This window comes from Arvicanthis niloticus, chromosome 6, assembly GCF_011762505.2.
Source record: "Arvicanthis niloticus isolate mArvNil1 chromosome 6, mArvNil1.pat.X, whole genome shotgun sequence".
NCBI classification, from domain to species: domain Eukaryota; kingdom Metazoa; phylum Chordata; class Mammalia; order Rodentia; family Muridae; genus Arvicanthis; species Arvicanthis niloticus.
Window position 1 is genome coordinate 45,958,213 of NC_047663.1, and position 23,244 is coordinate 45,981,456.

Sequence of the window (23,244 nt, forward strand, 5' to 3'; positions counted from 1 at the left end):
GTTTATTGTTATGTCCCACCACCACCACCACCCCCCCGTGTTAGCACCAGTCTTGGCATGGGAGGTGACTGTGGCCTGAGGCTGGGATAGCCACAAGGTCCGTTCAGACTTTGAACCTGTGACCTCTGTCTTGTTAGCACAGAGCGGCAGCCAACTGAGCTAATAAGCAGGTTCTGTAGCCACTGACTTTCTACTGAGCACATACGCTGCTTCCTGACTTCTTAACACAGCAAGCTATTTATACCCACCAATCCATTCATTCTTAATGAGCCTCAGTTGTGGATTGTAAAATGTTTTATTTTCAGACAGGATTGCTCACTGCCCAGAGCCAGCTGTTGCTATGCCTCCTCCTTCCCTTCACTGTGCCTGAGAAATTAGCGTTTTGTAAGCTCCTTAGAGCACAGGAGCGCGCGCGCACACACACACACACACACACACACACACACACACACTTCCTCCTTAGATTCTGAATTGTCCATTTTTGTCGTATCAGCTGGTCCTGTTACCTGAGTCCCCCACAGCATTCAGAGTATCTGAGAGGATGTGTTGGGTGCTGGGGGCCCGGCTGGCTGAAGCAAATGAAAGAAGGCAAGGCAAAGCAGGAGGGTGTCCATGTTAGGAGGGAGGATGCCACCTGTCCTTGGGGACTGAGACTCTGCCTATATTATAGGTCACAATCTGGTGAGACAGGTGACCCGATCTGGCTGGCTGCTTAAAATTCACTGTCATTTTTTTTTTTTAACTGCAAAGAACCCTCACTCTGAAAAGGAAATGGAGTTCTGAAAAACTCAGGTCTGCCAATCCCTCCCTCTCAGACAGCAGCAGCTTCCCACGTCACTGGAGTGTGCTCTGGTTTGCCACAGTCCTCAGCCTTCCCTGTTGTCTCTCACAGTCTTTCAGTGTCACTATAGGTGACAGTAAGGAAGGAGATCTGGGGTGCCACTCAATGGTTAACTGCTTACTTTGCATGCACCAGGCTCAGGCTACCATCCACACCCCCACAGAGGAAAAAGAAAAAGAGACGTCCTTCTGGTGTCCATGTCTCTATGAAAAGAAAGAACACAGAAGAATGACTGTGGAGAGGCACTAGTTGCAAGAAAAATGAGCAGACTTCCTGGGGCTCCTCATGTCGGCCACCTAGCTCACTGTGGCGGAAGGCAGGGCCCAGCTGTGTCACATGTGTGAGTCCCTACACATGGCCCTTGCCCATAGTGACCTTGTGCTTCCTGTGAGCATAGAGGAGGCCACATAACCACCTTCCTGGCCTTCCAGCCTGGGCTCCCCCAGCTAGCCTGAAGATACAGCTCTTGGGTTCTATGGGGCTCCTAGGAAAAAAGCCTTGTGGAATGGTGCATTCCCATGAGGATGTTGGGGGAGGGGCTGGAACAGTGTCCCCTCTCTCCCAGTCATCCTATCTTAGAGTTCAAGGACCCCCTCCAAAGGAAGGAGCCGTAACAGAGGAATTTTGAACAGGCAGTAGAACAACTGCAGATTGTTCAGGAAGGCCAGCTACACGGCAAAGACCAGTCTCTCTCTCTCTCTCTCTCTCTCTCTCTCTCTCTCTCTCTCTCTCTCTCTCCACACACACACACACACACACACACACACACACACTCTCCCCACCCCCCACACTGCCTCCAAAGCCTAATCAGATTGCTCAGCTCCACCTCACACTGTGCTAAGTGCTTCCGAACACGCTGTCTCACAGTCCCATTACCAACATCACCTTCTGTTCATCTTGCCATGTCCCATCTCTGCTCATTTTACTCCTTGCAGGGGCCTTATGGTATTGAAACGCTGTGGAAGGTAACTAGGTTTGGTTTGGTTTTTAACGTAAAGATGGTAGGAACCACCAGACACATACAAGGGCACACAGACCAAGAAGGACCAATTAGAGAGAAGACAGAGAGTCAGTGTGAGCCACCTGAGAAGGCACCATTGGCCCTCCCAAGTTTTTGACCCTGGTCTTCATAGCGCAGGGCCACCTCCTGGGTAAAGAAAATAAGTGCAAGAAAGTCCGTGGGAGGGAGGACTTGGGTGTCAGAGGCTAGGGAAGAGGCCGTGTGTGTGTGTGTGTGTGTGTGTGTGTGTGTGTGTGTGTGTGTGTGTGTGGGGGGTGGGTGCTGTAGTTCTTAAGCTCACTGTGGCTACCTTTCCATCAGGCCTAGCAAAGGACCATTAGCCTTTGTCATGTGCAAGTAGGAGGGACAGAGGGGTCGCACCCCTCCGCTACTGTGGTATTCAGCAGCTCCTAGTGGAAGCTGCTGCAGATTCAGGGTTCGCATATGGTGTGGGGTCTGTGTGGGACTCAGTGTATCTGGAACGTCATGAGCTGATTACCCACTCCTTCCTGGAGCATGGCAGAGAAGAGGGGCCTACAAGGGAAGAGGCAGACTGTCTGCCTAGATTGCCCCTGGAATGGGGTGCTACACTTGTCCATTTACAAAAGGGGACACAGGGTACAGAGTCCAAATAGTCCCACAGAAGCCCCTGCCTGTCCCAGTGTCTGTGCTGGCTTAGAAATTGATTTCCCAGAACAGAAGGCCCTCATTAGCCACACCAGGAAGGTTAGGGGCATGGCTGTCACCTCTAATTTGCCCAAGCCCGATGACAGCCTCAGGGGATTAGCCAATTCCATCTGCAAGGTGAGGTCTTGAGGCGCCCCTCCCTCCTGGAAGCTGTGTCCAACTCAAGTGCAGTCAAGGGGGCGCCGAGCTGCCCCTGGGGCCAGCTGGGCTGAGCTCTCTGTACACAGTACAGCATAACCCTCTGCAGCTGCACACCTGCCTTGCTTGCTAAACCTAGAAGTTCATCCCACACACTCTGGACTGACTGGCCTTTGGGAATGTGAGTGAAGTGAGCGGATCTGGGCCTCCCACTTTGCCTGGTTCCAGTAAAGCCCTGGGGGTCAGAGTGCTGGCTCTGCTATACATAGCACCCCTTCTGGACCGCCTGTCCATGCCAGGGCAAGGTTGACATTGCAGAAGGTCCTCAGCTGATTCCTCACTCCTCCCAGGAGCATGGCGGAGAAGAGCCAGGTAGGCAGGTAGCCCATCCTCTTGCCAGTCTCTGAACACAGACACCCTGGGTCTGAGGCACCTCTAGGTGGAAAACTATGACAGCAAAACTTGGGGGGAGAGAGACAGAGTATAGTCAGAAACAGCGGCCCAGGGGGATGCCCAACACATGGGAGATCAGAAGAAAGACAAAGGGACATTACAGAGAGAGAGCACACACGGACCGCTGCACACCTGTGATTCCAGCTCTTAGGAACCAAGGCAGGAGGATTTTCAGTGGGTTGAGTCACATCCCAAGATTCAGATTTCTTTATCCTTATATTTATTTCAGGGGGGTGGGGTCAGGCAGAGGTCAGAGGACAGCTCTCAGGAGGGGTTCTCCTCTTCTCAGACCATCAAGTTAGTGGCAAGCACCTTTCATCCACTGAGTCATCTTACCAGCCTCAAGGAGACCCATTATCAGAGCAAAACATCCATGAAAGAGGCACAAGTTCTAGTCAGAAGGAAACAAAGGCTCATGGCGCCTGCCAGCCAAGGAAAGCTAGGACAGACAGACAGACAGACTCCCTCTGCCAGAAACCAGAGCTATCCTGTGTGGCCTAACAATACAGAGCACACCCAGACCAGTTCACCCACTCTCCCTCATCCAGGGAGCTTCCTGATCCTCCAAAGAGCCCATTGCCTGCTTGGGCGCTCCCTAGACTGTTTGGAATGCCTGGCATACCCCGGGCCTACCTTTTGTCCCTGCTTAAATGGTTTTTACTTGTAAATCCCTCCTCTTCCAGGAAGCCCCCTCTGACCTCTCTCCCTGAACACTGTCAGACTGTACCCCAGTCTCTCTCAGGGAGCAGTTCTTAACATCCATCCTGCTCCTCCTATCCAGAGCTCCTCATTTGAGGTCAGGGGACCACAGGGTTTCCACACCGGCAACCACATCTCTATTGATCTGCGGATTTGTCTTCATTAGCTGGTGCCTCCTATCTGTCTGTGAGCCTGAAGGAGAGAGAAAATTAAAATCGATGTTCATGAATAAGCCAGCACTCGGACTCCCTCCTAGCTCGAGATCTGACTTATCAGTCAGCACTGTGCTTCCCTGTTGCCTCTTCCTGCCCTGCCGGGATCATCCTCAGAGCCTCTAGGGGCAGCCTTGAAGGGTGTCAGGGAAGGACAGCACCTATTCTCCATGGGATCCTGTGGTTGTCCCTGGCTACACACTAGTACAGGTTGGAAGCCTACCACAACTCCGATCATCTTGTCCCAGGGAAGGACCAGGCAGGCTCTGAGCCTCCTTTGGCTGCCAGTGGACCCATTCCTGTGAAGACAGTTTATCCTAGTCTTGGGCCATCTTCTTTCCTAGCTGGAGCCCTGGGGACAAACCAGAGGAAGAGGCTACTGCTCCCCTCCCCCAACCCCCAAGAGCAGCCTGCTTCCCTCAGGACCCATTCATCCCATGTCCATGGCAACTCCCCATCCTCCACCCCAGTCCCTGACCAGGCTGAGGCCATCTGAGTGTCCTTCCAGAGAGAGAGATAAGAGGCGCCTGGCTGGGGCTCTGGGGTCACCTGTCCTGCTGGCCTGGTGAACTACCTACCCCCTTGCTGACCTCACTGCCTTGCACAGCTCACAGCACAGTTACCAAGAGGCTTTATCTAGAGCCAGGCAGGCTCAGGGAAAGAGATGGATTTGGGTCACAAGGTGGCCTTTCCCTAGGTAGTTCCAGGCAGGTCAAGGAGGCCAAAGCAGGAAAAACAGGAAGTGGAGGCCTCTTCTGTTCCTGGGGCAGAGGACTCTGGCAGTAGCATTGCATTGAATTCTGGTTTTTAAAAATCTTATCAGCTTGTGTAGTGTTTGGTCTTTTCCCCTGCTGGATTTCATCTTACTGGGCATTTTTCTGTCTCTCTCTCTCTCTTCTCTCCTTCATGTCCATTTTACAGATGAGACAAATTGAGGCCTGGGGAGTGGTATTTGCCAAAAGGCATCCAAAGCAGAACCAGGATTCCAGTTAAGACAGTAGGCATGCATGAGACAGCCTCCCTGGTGCCAGGGCTCATGTGGAGAGAAATGAATCAGTTACCTGGAGAGGAGAGTTTTCCTGAGAGTTGAGAGTCATTGGGTGAGACAGGAGTATGGATGCCATGTATATTCTGGGCAAGGTGGTAGAGCAAGGATCCCAGCCAAAGAAGGACATGGATTTGAATGTCAGCCCAGCCTCTAAACACTCTGAGGGTATCCAGCACTCTCCTCAGCCTATGAAACATGGCTGGACATCCACACTCCCTCAGAACAGTCAGCCTCCCCTGTGAGGTGGGCTGGGCCCAGGGAATAGAAACATGCCCCATGCTAGAGGACATGAGTCCATGACGTATGTCCCTGTTCTTTGCTGAATGCTCATAACTACTGGAGAGGGGACCATCATTCACCCACATCTCCACTGAGCATAGATAGGTAAAGAAAACAGCGTAAGGGTGCACAGCTGGGAGAGACACAAACCCAAGTCTGTGCTTCAGGGCCACCTCATCACCATTCCACGATCCCCATTCAAACAGGGACACACACACACACCATACACCTATTCCTGGGTATGAGAGCTAAGCCATCCTGGCAGGGCCAACTGCATCTGTGCTGTGCCAATCTGGTGGCCCAGGAGGGTTTACTGGGCTTCCTTTGCCCTCCTCAGGGCCTAACTGTCTTTCCTTTATGTTAAAAATATTTTTGTTGTTTTTAGTATGCAAAATTTCCCACCATCTGCTGCTTCTTGGCAGGATGTTGGAAGTGTCTTCCTACTTCCCTGACTCCCAAAGCTTCTGGAGACTTTGGGCTCCCTGGAGCAGAGGAGCCACCACTGCTCCCCAGGGTCTCCCAGGCTCGCATCCTGCACTTTGGCAGGTGGGTGTGGCAGGATTCAGGATGGGAGGATGGTTACCCAACTTTTTAATCAGATAGAGACATCAGCAGCTTGCCCACAACTGACCTCACACTAAGTCTATACAGGTAGCTGCTGGGTCAATCTCTTGGGTTTTGCCATGAATCTTGAAGAGGTGCCTAGGATCATGGAGAAGAGGTAATGGCTAAGCAGAGCCTGGAGACAGGTCCCCAGATCCTAGTCTGCCATCCCTGTTCCCTGAGCTATCCCAGCTAGGTCGGCAGCTGCCACATGTGTCCTGCGAGGCATTCAAGGGAGATTTTTCAAAAAGAAAGAGTTCCCACCCCACCCCACCCCCAACCTGCGCCTCATGTACCAAAACTCAAGAGTTTCCATGGTGACAGTCAAATTGCAAATCCAGCCAAGAATGAACTAGAAAGGGGAAAAAAAAAAAAAAAAAAAAAAAAAAAAAAAAAAAAAAAAAAAAAAAAACAAACCCTGCCCATCCCCAGAGAAACAGGCCAGGTTAACTTAAGCTACCCAGCCACTGCTGAGGTTGAGGGCCCAGCATGATGGGAAAATCTCAGGAAGATCAGGCCCTCCAACAAGTGGACCAGGAAGTCAGGTAGCCAGCTCTGAAGGAAATCGAGACGGGAGGCTCCCTTCCTGCTTCCTGGTAGGGCCTTATGAGTCTGGGTAAGAATACCTCTTCTCCTACAGGCTCTCAGACTAAGGTCTCCCAGCGTTTTCCTGCCTCTGTCTAAAAGCCAAAGCATAGGTAGAAAACAAGCGCTCACTCCCTGGCCTGTCACAGATGCTGCCTCCAGACACGCCGAGCAATTTGCAGAGGATGGAAGAGCAGAGGCCAAAGGTTTATGAGCCTAAAAGCTTCATTCAGATCCTGGAAGATTTCTAGTCCTGGTCACCGTTCAGAAGGCAAGCAACATTGGTGGCAAATTACCCCATGTTTGGGGTTTACAGGGACAGGGAAGGGAAAAGGCTGCTTCCGTGACCACTAGAAGAAGCTGCTGCAACTCGACATGCAGCCTCCTCTCTGGTTTTTTTTTTTTTCTTTTTTTCCCCAGTGACTGGAAGTGGCCACCTGCTAGCCAACACTACCTTCTTTTGCTTTACAAGATTTACAGATTGAAAATGGGATTTGAATCTTCGGCACATAGACCTGATGGCTATGGCCAAGCCCAGCTTCAATCCCCAGGCATGAGGCTGGGCAGATGGTTCTGACAGCAGCGTTTGCTGCATAGGCATGAGGACCTGAGTTCTCGCCCCAGCACTCATGTGAAAAGTTGACACAGTGGTGCCCACCTGTAAACCTAGCACTGGGAGGGGGAGACAGACAGGTGCAGGGCTTGCTGGTCCGATAGTCTTGCTGAACTGATAAGCTCCTGGCCACTGAGTCTCAAAAAAATGTAGTGGTAGAGGAATACACTCAACACCAACCTCAGACTTCTGTGTCTGCACAGCGCACACGTGCACACACACATGCATGCATACACACATATGCACGCAATACCCAAGCCTGGCCCAGCTTAAAATTCTGGGTACAAAGAGGCCAGGCAAGGGACAGTGTGTCTGAAAGAAATGAGTATTTTTCAACTGGTCCTTTTTTGTGATCCCATTGTGAGATTATATCACCAGAGGCCGGTCCCACTTTTCCATGGCTGAATCTTTGGGCTCTGTCACAGGAGATTAGTCAAATGACTGTAGCTGGAGGAAGCTTTCTGGAATTTATTTCTGTGATTTCTTTTAACCCTTGTACAACACAACCATTCTTGACATCCAAGTGATGTGGCGTCCTCCCCTCTGGGCTGTGCCATTTCCATAAACCCTGTCTAACAGTTTGAGCCTGTTCCCAGGCCCCCTCTTGGAACACGTACAATAGATGACAAAATGCAAGGGGTTACACTGTAACCAACTCCTGGGACATCCAACCCCACCGTCCCTGCCCCTTGGCATTTATTTCCTGGCAGCACTAAGGGATACAGGTGTCACTGGGCATCTCAGAGCCCTGTGCCTAGTTCCTAATTGCCTAAGTCTCCAGATCGGCCACAAGGAAGATGGAATATTCCAGGTCAGGAAGCACTGATAGATCATCGTAAGCGTCTCTGCCAGAGAGATGGAGAGACCTGGTGGAGGTTAGTCACCAACTCTTCACAGGGACCGTCCACCTCCATTAGCATTAGCTAGCCGCCATCCTGTGCTCCTGTATTGCCCCAATGCAGGGGGGTTGGGGGGGGGGGAACATGGAAAGCTACTTGCTCCAAGTGTCTTAACAAGCAGCCCCACTTCCTGCCCACCACCTCCCACCTCCTGTGTCTGAGGACCCATGGGGTTAGTGTTTAGTCAGCCAAGCAATGAGTCAAAAAACGACGTAAGTGTTTGTAGCAGTGATGCCTTAGGGTCTGGTGGATTCACATTCAGTCCAGACCCGAAAAGGAACTAAAAAAGCAAGTCAGGTTCTTACCTACAATTCTCATGAACCAGGAAGGGCACATGAACCCACCCCCATCCCTCTTCTTCTTGGTTCTGTGTCATCAACAGCCAAATCGGGAGTCTTGCCAGTGGCATATGAGAGGGGCACCAAGAACAGAAAAGGGTCAGAGGCTGAAGCAGAGGAAGAGAAAAGCCAGGGACAGACACATTCATCACTCAGAAACAGGAAGTGCACACAAGCCTTGGTAGACAGGAGTGTGGGTGTGGGCCTCTAGATAATGGGAGCCTTTAAAGGGATCTTGGTTAGCCAGAACACCCTGACTGGTGCATGAGGAGAGCTGACAGACGCACCCACAGAAGGAGACTGTCACAGTCATCCTGGTGGGATGAGGGAAGGTCTTGGAGGAAAGGTATCTAGTGCTCATGGTGAGGAGGCAACAAATTCACATTCTATTGAAGGGCACTAGTGAGGTAACCCAACTGGTGGGTGCTTGCCTAGCATGCATGTATAAAGACCTGGATATGAGCCCCAGCACCACAAAACTAGGCATGGTGTGGGCTGGAGAGATGGCTCTGTGTTAAGCCTGTACAGTGCTCTTGTATAGAACCAAAGACCACCTCAGGTGGCTCGCGACTTCCTACAATTCCAGCTTTAGAGGGATCCAGATCCTCTGACCTTCATGGGCACTCTGCATTCATGTGCATATACTCACAATGATGGGCGCAGGTGAGCACATGCATGAGCGTGCGCGCGCGCGCGCACACACACACACACACACACACACACACACACACACACACAATAAAAATAAATCTTCAAACAGAGATCTAGGCATACTCGAATTCCCAGCATGCAAGTGGATTAAAAATTCAACCATCCTTGGCATTTCGAGGCCATCCTGTCTCAAAAAAGGAAAAAAAAAATCCATTTGGGTGGTAAAACTAACAGGGCATGAAGACCAAATCAAGGCCAACACTATATCATAATCAGACCTTCACGAAGCACCTACTGTGTGCTGGCTACTTGGCTTTGAAGAACCCAGAACTAAGGCTCTCAAGGTTGAGGTGTTTAGCCAGCTCCAACTTCGGCTCCTTGTTTTTGTGACCTGAGTTCCTCAGCCAAAAGGCGGCATAAGCTAAGACACAAAGACTTTCTAGAAGGTTCTGGATCCAGGATTCCTGGTGGGAAACCCATTTCTCCTTCCTATACCTACAGTCAGTTTTCCCAAGTGATCAGCACTTCCTCTGGTGGCTCCTCACTGCAGTCTCAGCAGACAGAACACAGCTCCAGAAGGAGCTTGTTGCTCTGCAGGACCCTGATCCCCTCCCTGCCTTGATAGTGTCCCCAGGATGAGACCTCTGCTCCTGGCTTGGGAGGAGGAAGGTGCTCTTGCTGAGAGCCTAGTGCTCAGGTGAAGACCTCACCCCCCAACCTCCCTCAAAACCACGCTTTGCATTTGAAAGGAAAGGCTCTGAACCTCCTGCCCTGTGACCCCAGTCAGTCACCTCTCAAGAGAGCTGGTTACCTTTGACCGCACATCACTTATTATCTTTATTATAACTTAGTTACATGCTATGTAAATTAATCAAGAGAGTCAGAAAGAGGCCAGAGCTGTTTCATTAAAACCAAGATTTCATAAAAGTCTTGAAGAAGCGACTTGCCTTTTTTTTTTTTTTTAATCTATTGAATTAGGCGTGGGCAGGCCAACTGCAAAAAGCAGAAGGAAGATATGAAAAGAAAAAAAAAAGTCTAGTAAGATTCTGCTCTCGGTTCTATTTCCCAGGGTCTTTAGTCTCCACTGACAAGAACATGAACCAGGGTCACAGGCCGTGGTACAGGTTGAGCCACATGGGCCCTTGTCAGAGAAGCACCCAGGCCCTGCCTCAGAAGGTTGGCACATGGATGTACATCCCTGCTTAAAATTAAAATAGAACATTTGAAGGATGAATATATCCTGTATTATGACGCCCACGGTCGATGAACCAGCCAAATATGGTGTTGAGTGCAGAAAGGAGGGTGTTCACTGAGAGCTCCCGGTGAGCCCTCGCTCCTCCCCGTTCATGTCACCCCACTGTGCATGGCTGCAGAGGATGCAGGCTAGCTCCCTACCAGGCCTCTGATTAAGGAGAGTTAAGTGGTTAGGAATCTCAGCTAGTCTTCCAATGTTAGGAGTCTGTCACCCTCACTGACTGCCATGGGCACATGCCCTCACTGACTGCACATGGGCACATGTGAGACAGGGGTAGGACTATTCCCTACCGATCTGAGGCTTTTGTGAGTTCAGTTTCTTCTCCATGAAACTATGGCTTGGCTGTTCAGTGTGGCCAGATGGAGGCCTCAGAGTCCCTGTGCCTACATCAGAAGTGGTCATCCATTCCTACCAAGCAAAAGGGATCCAGCCCACAAGGATGCCATGATGCTCGTGAAGATGGCTGGAGAAGGGGAGAGCCTTCCCTGATGGTACTGGGCATGTGGGGTCCATCCTCCTTAGCTGGTGGAGAGGAGCCCCTGGCCCTTCCATTGTTTCTCATGCCCCAGACAAAGGGCTGAAATTTTAGGCCACTTGGTGGTGGCAGGAAGGAGGCCTGCCCTGCCCCACTCTGTCTAAGCAGGAGAAATAATCATGACCTCCTTTGCTCTGTCTGTCTGTTCCAGTGGTTTCCAGTGACAGTGACAGTGACTCAGATCTCAGCTCCTCCAGCCTGGAGGGCAGACCCATGCCCTCTGGGGTCAAGGGCACAACATGTGACAAGCCTAGAGGGGACTCAGGTAAGTGTGGAGAAATCAGCTGTTTGTTTCCAGTGCCTGAGGTGCTGAGTGGCTTTTTGGTTTCTTTGGTGGCAGCTTCTCCACTGGTATCTGTAAACTGTCCCTAAAAAGGAGTGAGCCTGGAGGTTCAGCAGAACCAGAGAGGCCAGGCTCCTCTGTATGTAAGAGATGAGGCAGGGCTAGCAGCCAGCTTCTCTTCCTAGGAGATACCCTGGTGAGCATTGCTCAGTTCACCTTGTGAACGACAAAGGATACAGAAATTAAGTAAAGTACAGTTCCCTGAACCTCTGTCCTTGTGCCATACAACTGCAGTGGGGTTCCTGGCATATGCCATCAGCTCCTGACTATCATATGACATCACATATGGCCTCCTCAACACAAATGAGGGAGAGCAAGCCATCTCCAACATCCCTTCTCAGGTTGAGCCCATTTTGTGACTCTTGACATGGGTTAGCCTGGGCAATGGAGGTAGGAGCAGAGAGAAGGGAAATGGAAGGCGTTTCATCTCTTTAAGCACAAGAATGGTCTTCTGAGAAAAGCACCTGCTTCCTTTATGTCCTCTTGGGTCAGAACTAGGATCTTTGAAGGAAGTTTCAGGGAGGCTGATTTTACTGTGTAAAGAGTGAGCCCTACAATAACTGCCTTAACCTGGAATGAAGTGACTTGACATCCCATAGCTAAGACCATGACCGAATCCTTGTTGGGAATGAAAGTTTAGGCTAAGCCAGAAGTACCAAATGCCTGGCATACACACTATACCATCTCCATCCTGTGCCATGGCAGACATTACTAGTTGATTATGTTGCTCTTTCCCACAGAGCCCTGATGCTTGGGCTAAGCCAGAAGTACCAAATGCCTGGCATACACACTATACCATCTCCATCCTGTGCCATGGCAGACATTACTAGTTGATTATGGTGCTCTTTCTCACAGATCCCTGATGCGCCTTCAGAATCCTCTTTAATAGTTTCCCAAGTTTAGGAAAAAGTATAAATTGCCTGCCAACCTTGGTTTCAGGACAAGCTTCTTCCTCTTCCTCCATGATGGCTCCAGGCCCTCCCTCCACACCAACTCTCAGCTGGGTAGGACCATCTTGAATAAAGTGTATGTTTGATGGTGCCACCCTCATACATATATGCCTTATGATCTCCTCCCTCCAGTTAGTACTTCCTTTTGGAGGCCACAGCTTGTGTCAAGGCCATGGAACAACTTATGGGGAGTCAGTTCTCTTTTTCCACCATGTGGGTCTGGGGATCAAACCCAGAGTGTCAGGCTTGTTGGCAAGCACCGTTTTCAATCCACTGAGCCATTTCGCCAACCCCTTTATGCTTTCTTAGATGCCGCACGGCAATTCCTGTATTCCCATCTCCCTCACGGTCTGACCCCTCCCCTCTAGTTTCATCACTTAAACACAAAACCACAAATACACACATACAGGATTTAGGAGTCCTTAGTAGTTAATACCATCTCTCCTCGCAGAGTTACCAGACACATACATTCCTTCTCCCCACCCCTCACTCTGTGAAGGTAGGGAAAGCTACTAGTTGCCAATTTTCTTACCAGTAATTTGTTAGTTAGGGGAGGAGCCCATTCTGTTGCTCTAGTGTATCTCGGGTCAATCAGCAGAGAGCAGAGGTCTGGCTACAACAGGCAGGCGTGTGGGTGGGGACCGCTAGGTGGACAGTCCATATTTACCACCCACAATTCCAGAAAAGATTTGGCCAGCCTTTTGCTATTCCCATTCACACATGGTCTCCTTGCAGGTGGCAGCATGGAGTCACCCAGGATGGGGTCTGCCCGCCCACCCAGCCATCTTTCGGGCAGCCAGAGCAGTCTGAGCAGTGAGGCTGGGGCAGGTGTTACAGAGCCTCAGGGAGACACCTCATCCCGGCCCGAGCCCAGGGTACCCGGTGAGTACTGCCTTGCCTCTGTTTGTCCAGCAGCATCTTCATCCCCTCCTCTCTCCCCTAGTGGCCGGTGACATTTTCAGTTCTTCATATTTACTGAGCTCTGTGCCAGGCAGTGGGGGACAAAGGTCAGCCAGACCCATCTCTGCCAGCTTTCACCAGAGGGACTCAGAATGGTGCCATCTCTGCTCCCCTGTCACTTGTTTGTCTTCCCTGGCTCCTAACAGCCGCAGGCAGTTCTCACTGAGCCCAGCCTGAGCTGGGAACAGTGGAGTCGAGTCTGTCCTTATCCTCCATGGCCAAGCAAGCCAATGCCAGCCTGAATCCTAGGAGGGAGATCTGGGGATGTGCGGAGTCCACCACCTCCAAGGGAGGCTTTCTGGGAGCCTTGGTGTTTCCGTGGGATGGGTATGATAAGCAATGCTCTTACCCTGCCTGGTGCTCACTGGCCCAACATGCGAGCGTCATTCGCAAACCAGAAAAGGCACAGACTCCTTTAAAGACCTGCCCCAGCTAGTCTGGGCAACCCTTGCCAGAGGCCCACAGACACATACATGAAACAGCATTTGATGTGCCCCTCATGCAGCCTGTGTGCACCCCAGTAACCATCCCAGTCCCCGTTCCACAGGTCATTGGGAAAGAGACAACAGTAGTCAGGTCTGGGGAGTGGACCCTCTCTACAGCCTCAGGACGGGATCTAGTCCCAGCCCTGACACACTCAGCCATGTGTGTCTGCACACACCAGCACTAAACCTATACAGTGCTAGAGGGCAAAAACAGTCAGACATAGGCCATGAGACCACTGCAGTCCACTCTCACTGAAGTGTCCTTCACAGGGTGGCAGGAGCCATCTCTGCCCTGTCCAGTAACAACAGTGAGGTTATGTACCCCAGAGAATGGACAAGGAGTGTTTCTTCCTGGGTCCAAGGCTCCTTCTGGCATACTGAGGTCACGGTTGCACACACCTGCATTTGGACAGACTGATGAAGCACACGGGTGCTGAGAACAAGCTTGTGAGCACACGGCACAGTGGAACAGTGCTGGCTGGTACCCAGGTTCTCTCTGCCCCAGGCCGGCCCTGGACCCTCCCAGTGCTCAGGCAGCCATGGGTGCAGGAAGGCCCTGCCTTGTCACATCTATTTCATCCCAAAGCTGGGCAGTCACTGGGGGAAAAGTCACCTCTACTCACTACTCAGTGGTCTTTTTCTCTCTTTTCCAAAGGCAAAAGACATACATGGGCAACTCCCCGCTACTGAGATGGCCAGCTGACATCTCTAGGCTGAGGCAAATTCTCCAGAGGAAGATTCAGAGAGAGACAACAGGGCCAGCCCACTGGAGCTCCTCTCTGAAGGTTCTTGAGGCCTCACAAATCTCCCTGATACCTTGACCTCCAACTCAACAAGCCAGTGTTTGGGGACTGAGCATGCTTGCCCCCCACCCTGAAGTGCCTTATTGACTATCTCACTCAGCACCCCACCTTTATTTATTGTCCCTCCCCCATCCCAGTCATGTCTCGATTTGCTCGGGTCTTGGGTTGGGCTGGGAAGGCCTTCCTATATGCACTGAAGTTTGGGTAGAACCACAGAGGGCTTTCTTTGAACTTAATGATGAGAAATCTAACCCTCAGTGTGATCCTGCAGAGCTGAGCAACCCACCACCATCCCCACCCCCACCCCACCCCACCCCACCCCACCCCACTCCCAGTATAAGCCTGGAGCACCTGCTCCTTTCTCCCTTCAACTGATGGAGGCCAGAGGGGGGGGGGGGTCCTATTTGCCCCAAGGCTAGTCCAGGAGCTGAGTTAAATCCAGCTTTGAAGTTTCCCTGAAGCCCCTTTTGGCCTCTGGGTTTTTGTTCCGCCCTGAAACACAGCTCTCCCTAAGACATTAAAAGGCTTTCTGTTCTTCAGTGGAAAACAAAGCTCCCACCCTGCCTCATGCTCACTGGCCCAGCCTGGGAGTTTCAAATTCTAAAACCAGAGAAGGCATGAAAAATACTCAAAATACAGATGCTTCTGGAAAACCCCTCCCTGGGGTGGGGGTGGGGTGGTGTCCTATGCCTTTCCTTCCTTGAGTCCAGTTCCACCCCTCCCCACTACCATCCCTTCCTCCTTGGAGGGCTTTTTCTCCAAGGTCACCAATGTTAGCCTTTTGCCTGTTGCTGCTGGCAGAAGATAAACTTATCATTTCCCCGTGGCATGTAACACGTCAGCATTAGAATAATAAACATGAGGATTTGTACGGAGCCTCTCTCTTCCAGGACCACAATCCCCACGTTCCGACCTGTATTGGGGTAGCAGTGAATCTACTGAGACAGGAAGCACTGATTCCCTGAAACCCTTCTAATGCCCAAGCAAGAGAAACCAGCCAGATCAGAGTCTCAGTGCACCTCCCAACCCTAACACCAAACCAAGCCCATCTATTGGGGGGGGGGGAGGGGACGACTGATCAAAATGGGTCCTAAGTAGGCACTGACTTCTGGCTTCACCTACAGAGGATAGATTGGGCATCATTTCTTCTGTCCCATGCAACAGGACATAAAGGAGTGAAAGTGGATTAATCTACAAAGACAAAGGGGTAGGAGGGAATGGGAGTGAGCGATTTGGAAAACTAAAAAGAAGTGACACAAAGATGTGTCCATCATCAGCCACCCTAACTCCCAAGATCCCAAGATTCAGGGGGAGAAACCGATCACAAACCTGCCCACTTGCTTTGCATCATCCCTGGAAAACTCAGAACTTGGAGGGACTAGGAGGTTCACCAAGGGTCTCAAAAGTACTGTTTTGTTTTCAACAATTGGCCACAGGGCCTGTGGTTGTAGCTCAGTGGGGAAGTGCTTGTCTAGAGTGTGGGAGGCATTCAACCCCCAACACTGCAAAAAAAAAAAAATGAATGGAGAACAAGCCCTGGCCTCATTCCTTTCACTCTCTCAGGACCCCATACCTACCCCATGGACTCCTGACCCACATGGCCTGGTCACTGTCCTTCCTGACCCTGGTAACAGGTTCAACTGCTAGCCAGAGTTGAACTAGAAATGTAGTTTAGAGAGCCGAGCACAGCCAGAGGCTAGGTAAGGTCCCCTGCTGAAACCTACAATGAGAAAACAGCCCTTTGCCTGACAGTCAGACCACCCTCCCTCACCCAAAGCACTTGAGTTTCTCTGGCAAGCCAATGATGGATCTTGGCATTAAGGAGTCCCCAGACAGCGAGAGTCTCTCTTTTTCTCTACTCATTCTCCACTGGGGAGAAGCCCAGTCTGTAGGCCCCATCACATGCGGAGAGCAGCCAGCCGGCATTGTTTCTGTATGATGGGAACAGGCAAAGGCTCTCGGAGCCTGGCTAAAAACAAAAGCCTAGAGCATCCAGCTTATAGAAAGAAAAGCTTAGATCCTCTGAAGAAAGTACTGCAAGAAACAAGAAAGTGAAGGAGGAACCCAGAGGCAGGGCACTCATGTGCTTGCATCCTTTGTGCTACCAAAAATGGAAAATTCATGGCAACAATGATATGTTTAGGAAAGTTAATATTCTTCAACATTAAAAATATATTAGTAGAAGGACTGGGAAGAGGATTCAGTCACTGCCATGCCACAAGAAGGAGGAGCCCAGTTTGATCTCCAGAACCCATGAGAAATAGCTGAGCACAGTGGCATTGTTGCCCCGGTGGGGGGGTGGGGGGTAAGGGGTGGGGGGGATGGGGGGGTGTAGAGACAGGCTAATCCCTAAGGCTTGCTAGCACCTGCCAGTCTAGCCTACTTACCAAATCCCAGGCCAATGAGAGACCCTGGCTCAAAAAAAAAAATAAAATAAAATAAAATAAAATAAATTTTAAAAAAAGACTTCTGTGTAATAAGGTAAATTTTAAATTTTAAAATAAGGAACGGAAGATGAGGGGGAGATATTCTCCCAGGAAACAAAACATAAAAAACAGTAGTGTAAAAGTTCTGAGGGTGGAGCCCAGCTGTTAGAAATCTAAGTATGTCTCTAGCATTGCATCAAACTAGGCACAGCAGCACACACCTGTAACCCCACCTCTTGGGAAGCAAAGGCAGGAGGAAACATTCAAGCTCACCCTTAGCTACGCAGCAAGTTCGAGACCAGCCTGGGCTACATGAGACTTTGTCTCACAGTAGAGAATGGTAGGGATAAAGGGGGCTAACAGAAAACTCCAGCAATATAGAAGGTCCAGCTTCCACCTAAGGGAGCTTTTAAACCAAAAATATCAAAGGGCAGAAGTGTTGAGAGGACCCTGAGCATTAGGGGCTAGAGGGACGGTTCAGAGTGCTGTGGCTTTTACAGAGGACTGACGTTTGGTTCCCAGCACCCTTGTGTAGCAGTTCACAGTCTTCAGCCCCAGGAATCGACGCCCTCTTCTGGACACTGTGAACACCCTCATTCAATGAGGCATACACACATAAAAGTAAATCAAAAAAGAAGAACCACAGAGGGGAGAAAACAACTCGAGGACTCAGTGTTTCCTAGCTGGCTGCAGAAGTTGGTGGACTGGAGCAGGGAGCCTGCAGAGGAGCCCCACAGTTCCAAAGGCTAGAGGACTGTTTGCATCACTGGGAGATGGTGAGGGGACTGGAGCAACTGCTCAGCACCTCCTGCTCTTCCAGAAGATCTGGTTCCATTCCCAGCACTGATGTCAAGTGGCTCACAACCACCTGCAACTCCAGCTCCAGGAGATCCAACCCCCCCCCCCCAGCACCTGCACACACACACACACCCACACACACCCACACACAAATTCCCCTGGCATGGAAAAATGAGGGTTGGGGAGAGGACTCCACCGTTTAAAAGCACTGGCTGTACTTGTTGAGGACCTGGGTTCAGTTCCCAGCACCCCCATAGTGACTCACAAAATCTGTAACTTCAGTTCCAGGAGATCCAATGTCTTCTCCTGGATCTGTGGGTACTGCATATATATATGATGCACAGATGACATGCAAAAGACCCATATGCATAAAGTAAAAAAAAAAAATTTTTTTTGTGACATGGTTTCACTGTGTAACTCTAGCTGTCCTGGAACTCACTCTGTAGACCAGGCTGGCCTCAAACTCACAGAGATCCACCTGCCTCTGCCTCCCAAGTGCTGGGGTTAAAGATGTGTGCCACCACACATAAATAAAAAATTATAAAAGAAAAATGGTAAAGGGTAAAAGGTAGACATTTAAACCTGATTTAAACATTGCACAATGTAACCAATGTTCAAATATCACATGGTATACCACAACTATTTATTAATTCTCATATTTTTATGTATCTGTTAAAAAATAAATTTTAAAAGTCAAAAGGGTAGTGAGGCTGTAGCTGACTGATAGAACGCCTGCATAAGACACATGAGGCCTGGGTTTAATCCTCAGCACAGCACGATTAACTAATTGATTAATGTAATTATTATTTCTCTTACTTCTGTGACCAAAAATACCAGAGAAGCTAACTTGGTAGAAGGGAAGACTGTTCAGGAAGGCATGCTGGCAGCCTGGAACCAGGAACCCAGTCGTGACAGTCAGGAACATGGGACAGGTGCTCTCTCTCTCTCTCTCTCTCTCTCTCTCTCTCTCTCTCTCTCTCACACACACACACACACACACACACACACACACAATGGACGGAAGGGGAAGGAGATAAGAGAGTAATGGGACAATATTATCAAAGTATAATATATATATATATATGAAATTGTGAAATAATAGTTAAAAATTTAAAGCCAGAACTCAAAGAAGCCATGTTGTGAACATTGAGAGGAAGTGGTTTCTGATCTAACCATATCTAGCCAATGTCTGCCAAGTGTGAGTCGAGAGCAAAGGTATTTTCAGGCATGCACGTCCTCGAGCTCTTTCACCTTTCACCTTTCATACATGCTCAGCTACTGCAGGATTCACTCCAAGCAGACAGGAAAAAAAAAAAAAAAAAAGAGGATGCAGGGGACACAGGAGAGAGGCAGGGAATTCTGGGTCATCACAGAGCCATGTGGTTTTACTGGATTGGAACACGAAGGCAGGAGTATGAAAAACACACCGAGTGTGGAGGGGATTGTCCATGTATGACATACACATGTAAACTGGAAAATCCAAAAGTAAAACTAGAACACACAAAGGAGCTAAAAGTCCCCAAGGTTGGGACAGACAGGGATTACCATTTGTTCAGCAAACAGCACAGGACACTTGAAACACTGGAATCTTTGGGTATGTACAATGGGGCGGTGCACACGCCACAGCACACATGAGGAGGTCAGAGGACAACTCCGTGGACAACTCTACTTTTAAAAGTTCAGAAGATCAAAGTCAAGCCATCACTTGCATGGCAAGGGTTTCACCCACTCAGCCATCTTGCTGGCCCCTAGGGTCTTAGAGGGAAGGCGGGAAGGCATCCACACCAAATACCTAACAAACCCGGGGAGGGTGGCTGTCGGCAGTGAGGCGCTCTCAGCCTATAGCAGGGGCTAAAGCACTGCAGCCTCCACTGTGGGCCTTCTAGACTTAGTGCCCTCAACTCAGGACTGCTTAGCACAGATGCAAAAGCAGCCTGCATTCACAGAGACTGTTATGCCAAGTACACCAGTCTCATGAAGACACCATGACCAAGGCAACTCTTATAAGGACATTTAATTAGGGCTGGTTTACAGGTTCAGTGGTTCAATCCATTACCATCTAGGTGGGAGCAGGCAGGCATGGTGTAGGAGGAGCCGAGTTCTACATGTTTATCTGAAGGCCGCTAGGAGAAGATTGACTCCTCAGACAGCTAGAAGGAGGGTCATAAAGCTCCCCTCCACAGTGGCACACCTTCTCCAAGGCCACAAGACCACACCTCGTAACAGTGGCCTTCCTGGGCCAAGCACATTCAAACCACCACAAATGCCATATATATTCTCTCATTGTGGTTCTTAGATTTTATAAAGCCACATAAAAGCCATATGTGTATATGATAATGCAAGAAGTGGGATTGTCTAAGCCACTGGTTCTCAACCTGTGGGTCACGATCCCTTCAGAGGGTCAAATGACCCTTTCATGGGGGTCATCTAAAATATGACATCTAAGGAGTCAAGTTACATATCAGTTATTCACATTACAATTCATATCAGTACCAAAATTGCAGTTATGAAGTAGCAACGAAAATAATTTTAGAGTTGGAGGTCACCTCACCGTGAGGAACTGTATTAAAGGGTCACAGCATTAGGAAGGTTGAGAACTGATCCAAGAGAACGGAGGAGACTAATGGGAAAGTAGGGGACAAGAAAGGGGAGATGAGGAAGGGAAGGTGGTTATATTCAAAATACAAGAGAGTTAGCAGCTAAGACACCACTGCCAGAGGACCTGAGTCCCTATGTCAAGAGGCTCACAGCCACCTATAACTCCAGCCCAGGGAGGGCTCAGCCTCCTACAGCACCTGTATTCACTTACGCACACCTATATTTGCAAGTTAAAAATAAAAACAACACACACTTGTAAGAAAATGTTTCATCTTAGGATGCTTTTACCTTAGGATACTTCAACTTAGGATGGGCTTGTAGGAACAGAACTCATCCTAGAGCTGTGAGCCCCTGCAACTAGGCCGCAGCCTGTAGGTGGCTGTCCCTCCATCCCCACCCTAAAATATAGGGTTCTTCTCATGCCTCCAAGGACCAAAGCCCTCCCAGCCCCATTGCAGTACACATGCCCTGCCAGAACCCAGACCTGGGTCCTCCAGCACCCTACTTCCTATGGCTCCTAAAGCAAACTACAAATGTGTTCCCTGCAGACAGTTGAGATGGAATCCAGACCCTTCTACAAAGTCAGGGTCTGCTTCTGAATCCAGAGTCCTCCAAACTGCTATAGAACCAATAAAGCATTTCTTTACAGAATGCATTCAGGGTCCCAAGCGACTGACTTACCATTTGCCACCAAACTTTTCATGGTGATGAGTGGAGGGTGATCTATAATGTCCATCAAAATCCAGAAGCACAGAAGCGTCTCAGACAGCAGGCAACCTGGTAGTCTTGGAAAGAGGAAGTAGGTACAATGCTCATGAATTTGGGACACCTACTTTCCAATCTCAGCTCCACTATGTAGCACCTGAGTTCATAGTTGACCTCTGTGCCTCAGTTTTCTCATCTATAAAATGGGGAGATTTCCTTCACTGGACATCTGTGGGCACTTAACGCATAAGACACCCTGTGAATTCCTACCAGCATGCCAGCTCCAGTCATTCAGATGCCATTTGAGTACAATGCGTGATGATGCAGCATAAGAGATGTCCCCACTCTGCCCTTTAGAGCTCTGGAACAGTGAGGCTTACTGCACTGGTCTGGCTGTCAGCCACTTACCAAGCAGCTGCTGGGGCCAGAGGCAGTCAGAGGTTGGGGCTCAGTAGGGCACAAAACAGACATGGTCTCTATCTTCTGCTGCCTCTGAATTGCCCAACAGACTGCTCAAACTGGGAGCTCTCCACACCATCCCTGGGTTAGAGGCTCTCAGCAGAACTCTTTCCCTGGCTACCCACTCCTCACAGGGGACCAAAGACAAAGTATGACTCCCCCAAAATCCAACTTAGGGAACCCATGAGTTTACTGGGTTTACTTACCAGGCACAGGCGATCCCAAAGCACTTGTGCCTAACTACAGAAATGGAGTCTCGCCTTCAGTTACCCACTGGGACCTCCTGAGATCACAAGGCTGTGGACATTTAGGGCTGAATCACATACAGCTGACTGGGAGGCACGAGAGGAAGTGGATAGAATCTCAGGTGAGGCTCCAGTGGCCCTCCCTACTCCCTCCTGTGAGGGAGCATCAAGAATCAACAGACCCCCACCTGTAGGGTCTCCTGCAAGTAATCACGGCTGCCCTGATGAGGATAATCACTGGTATGCTCCCCCAGGGGATGGGAGGGGCTGAGGAGGTGATTTTCACACCCCCAGGGCTGGAAGAGCTACCTGTTAGGAACCTCACTTTGAAGCCCACTGAGCCCCTGAAAGGGTCTACCTGAGTTTCCTAGGACTGGCAGCTCTAGTTCCATGCTACCTAGGGGACCTAGCGGAGGAGATGAGACCAAGCCAGCAGAGAAAGTGTACCTTCCTCAGAGGCCCAGGAGGGTACCTGGCTTCGGCTAGCTCCTCAGCCTCCACCCTAGCTGGTGCACAAAGACCATCAACGGTAGAGTTCCCTCAGCACATGTGAGCCATTTCCATTTCCCCCAAAATGGGGGCTGCTGCCCTTCCCTAATGCAAACACAGTGTCTGAAATCCTGTCTGCAGGTTCTCAGGAGCCTACGCTGGCTGCGTCTGCCTTCACATGAACTGCTGCTGCATTCTGGCCGAGTGCAAGGTGCACCTAGCTGAAGCTACGACGCTTGGAGCAATGGGGGCCAGCGTCAAGGACTCCAGGCAGCGCCCTCCCTCGCTCCCCCTCCTCTCACCCTGCCTCCTCCCAGACTCAGCTTTGTTTGCTGACAACAAACAGCTCTCAATTCCACAGAGCCAAGGCCAGAGAGACAGGAAGCATTTTGCTTTGAGGGGAAGATGATAACTATTATGGCCACCATTTGTTGAGTCGGACACCTGCTAACAGCTACAGGGAGCCACCATCCACCTGGGAGAACTAGGGAACTCTCACTGTTCCCATTGTACAGAGGAGGAAAGCAGAGACCTCAGGAGAGCCTGCTGATGCACACAGGGCGAACAGATGCCCAAGACTGTGCTTTGCAGCTGAGGCTGCAGTGGACCCAGGATTAGTGAGATTAGTGAGAACAAATCAGGATTCTGAGTGAAACAAGTGGCGTGGAACAGCCTGGCCATGTAAGCAACACACATAGAAACTACTAGGTGGAAGGGGAGAAAGTCAGGCCCCTTGTCCCGTTGGAGGATTTCCTACTGCTGATGTGACAAATAAAGCCCAGTCCCTACACACAGATTTCACCCACCTGCTGGAAACCGCCTGATATCCTTGGCCCAGTATGGCAAGAGTGCCCCGTACTAACATCCATCTTTGTTCATTGGGCTGGACCTAGTGAAGTGGCTGCTCTTCCCCTTCGTGCCAGGGTTTAGTGCAGGGTGGGTTTGACTTAGAGGGCTTCTGGGAGCTTCTATCAATGAAGCATCTCTTCCAGGCTTTCAAAGCCTCAAATCTGAGCACTCACCCACAACCCAGAGATATGACCAGGACACAGGGATGACCCTTGAACTCCAGGGGGGCATAGCTCCACAGACCCCACACCTCACCTCACAAGTCCCCACAGGTACCTCATTCTCCCATGGTCACTGC

General features: G+C 50.3%; 1 protein-coding gene and 1 long non-coding RNA gene across 8 annotated transcripts in view; one reads left to right on the plus strand and one right to left on the minus strand.

Moving 5' to 3' along the window:
* Rph3al (rabphilin 3A like (without C2 domains)) overlaps positions 1–14,696 on the plus strand; it is a 143,398-nt gene extending 128,702 nt beyond the window's left edge. For 5 of the 6 annotated variants that reach the window (XM_076936291.1, XM_034505838.2, XM_076936293.1 and 2 more), the window contains exons 7-9: positions 10,988–11,101; positions 12,865–13,011; positions 14,230–14,695. In XM_076936291.1, coding sequence (XP_076792406.1) covers positions 10,988–11,101; positions 12,865–13,011; positions 14,230–14,264 — 296 coding nt within the window. In that variant the 3' untranslated portion in view covers positions 14,265–14,695. Of the gene's footprint in view, positions 1–10,987; positions 11,102–12,864; positions 13,012–14,229 lie in introns of all 6 variants that reach the window. The other variant, XM_034505839.2, reaches the window with a different exon arrangement.
* Positions 3,323–23,244, minus strand: part of LOC117710706 (uncharacterized) — a 48,766-nt gene continuing 28,844 nt past the window's right edge. For both annotated transcript variants that reach the window (XR_013111196.1, XR_004607080.2), the window contains exons 2-3: positions 20,881–20,984; positions 3,323–4,010 (exon numbers count right to left, since the gene is read on the minus strand). This is a non-coding gene — a long non-coding RNA (uncharacterized LOC117710706). The remainder of the gene's footprint in view (positions 4,011–20,880; positions 20,985–23,244) is intronic.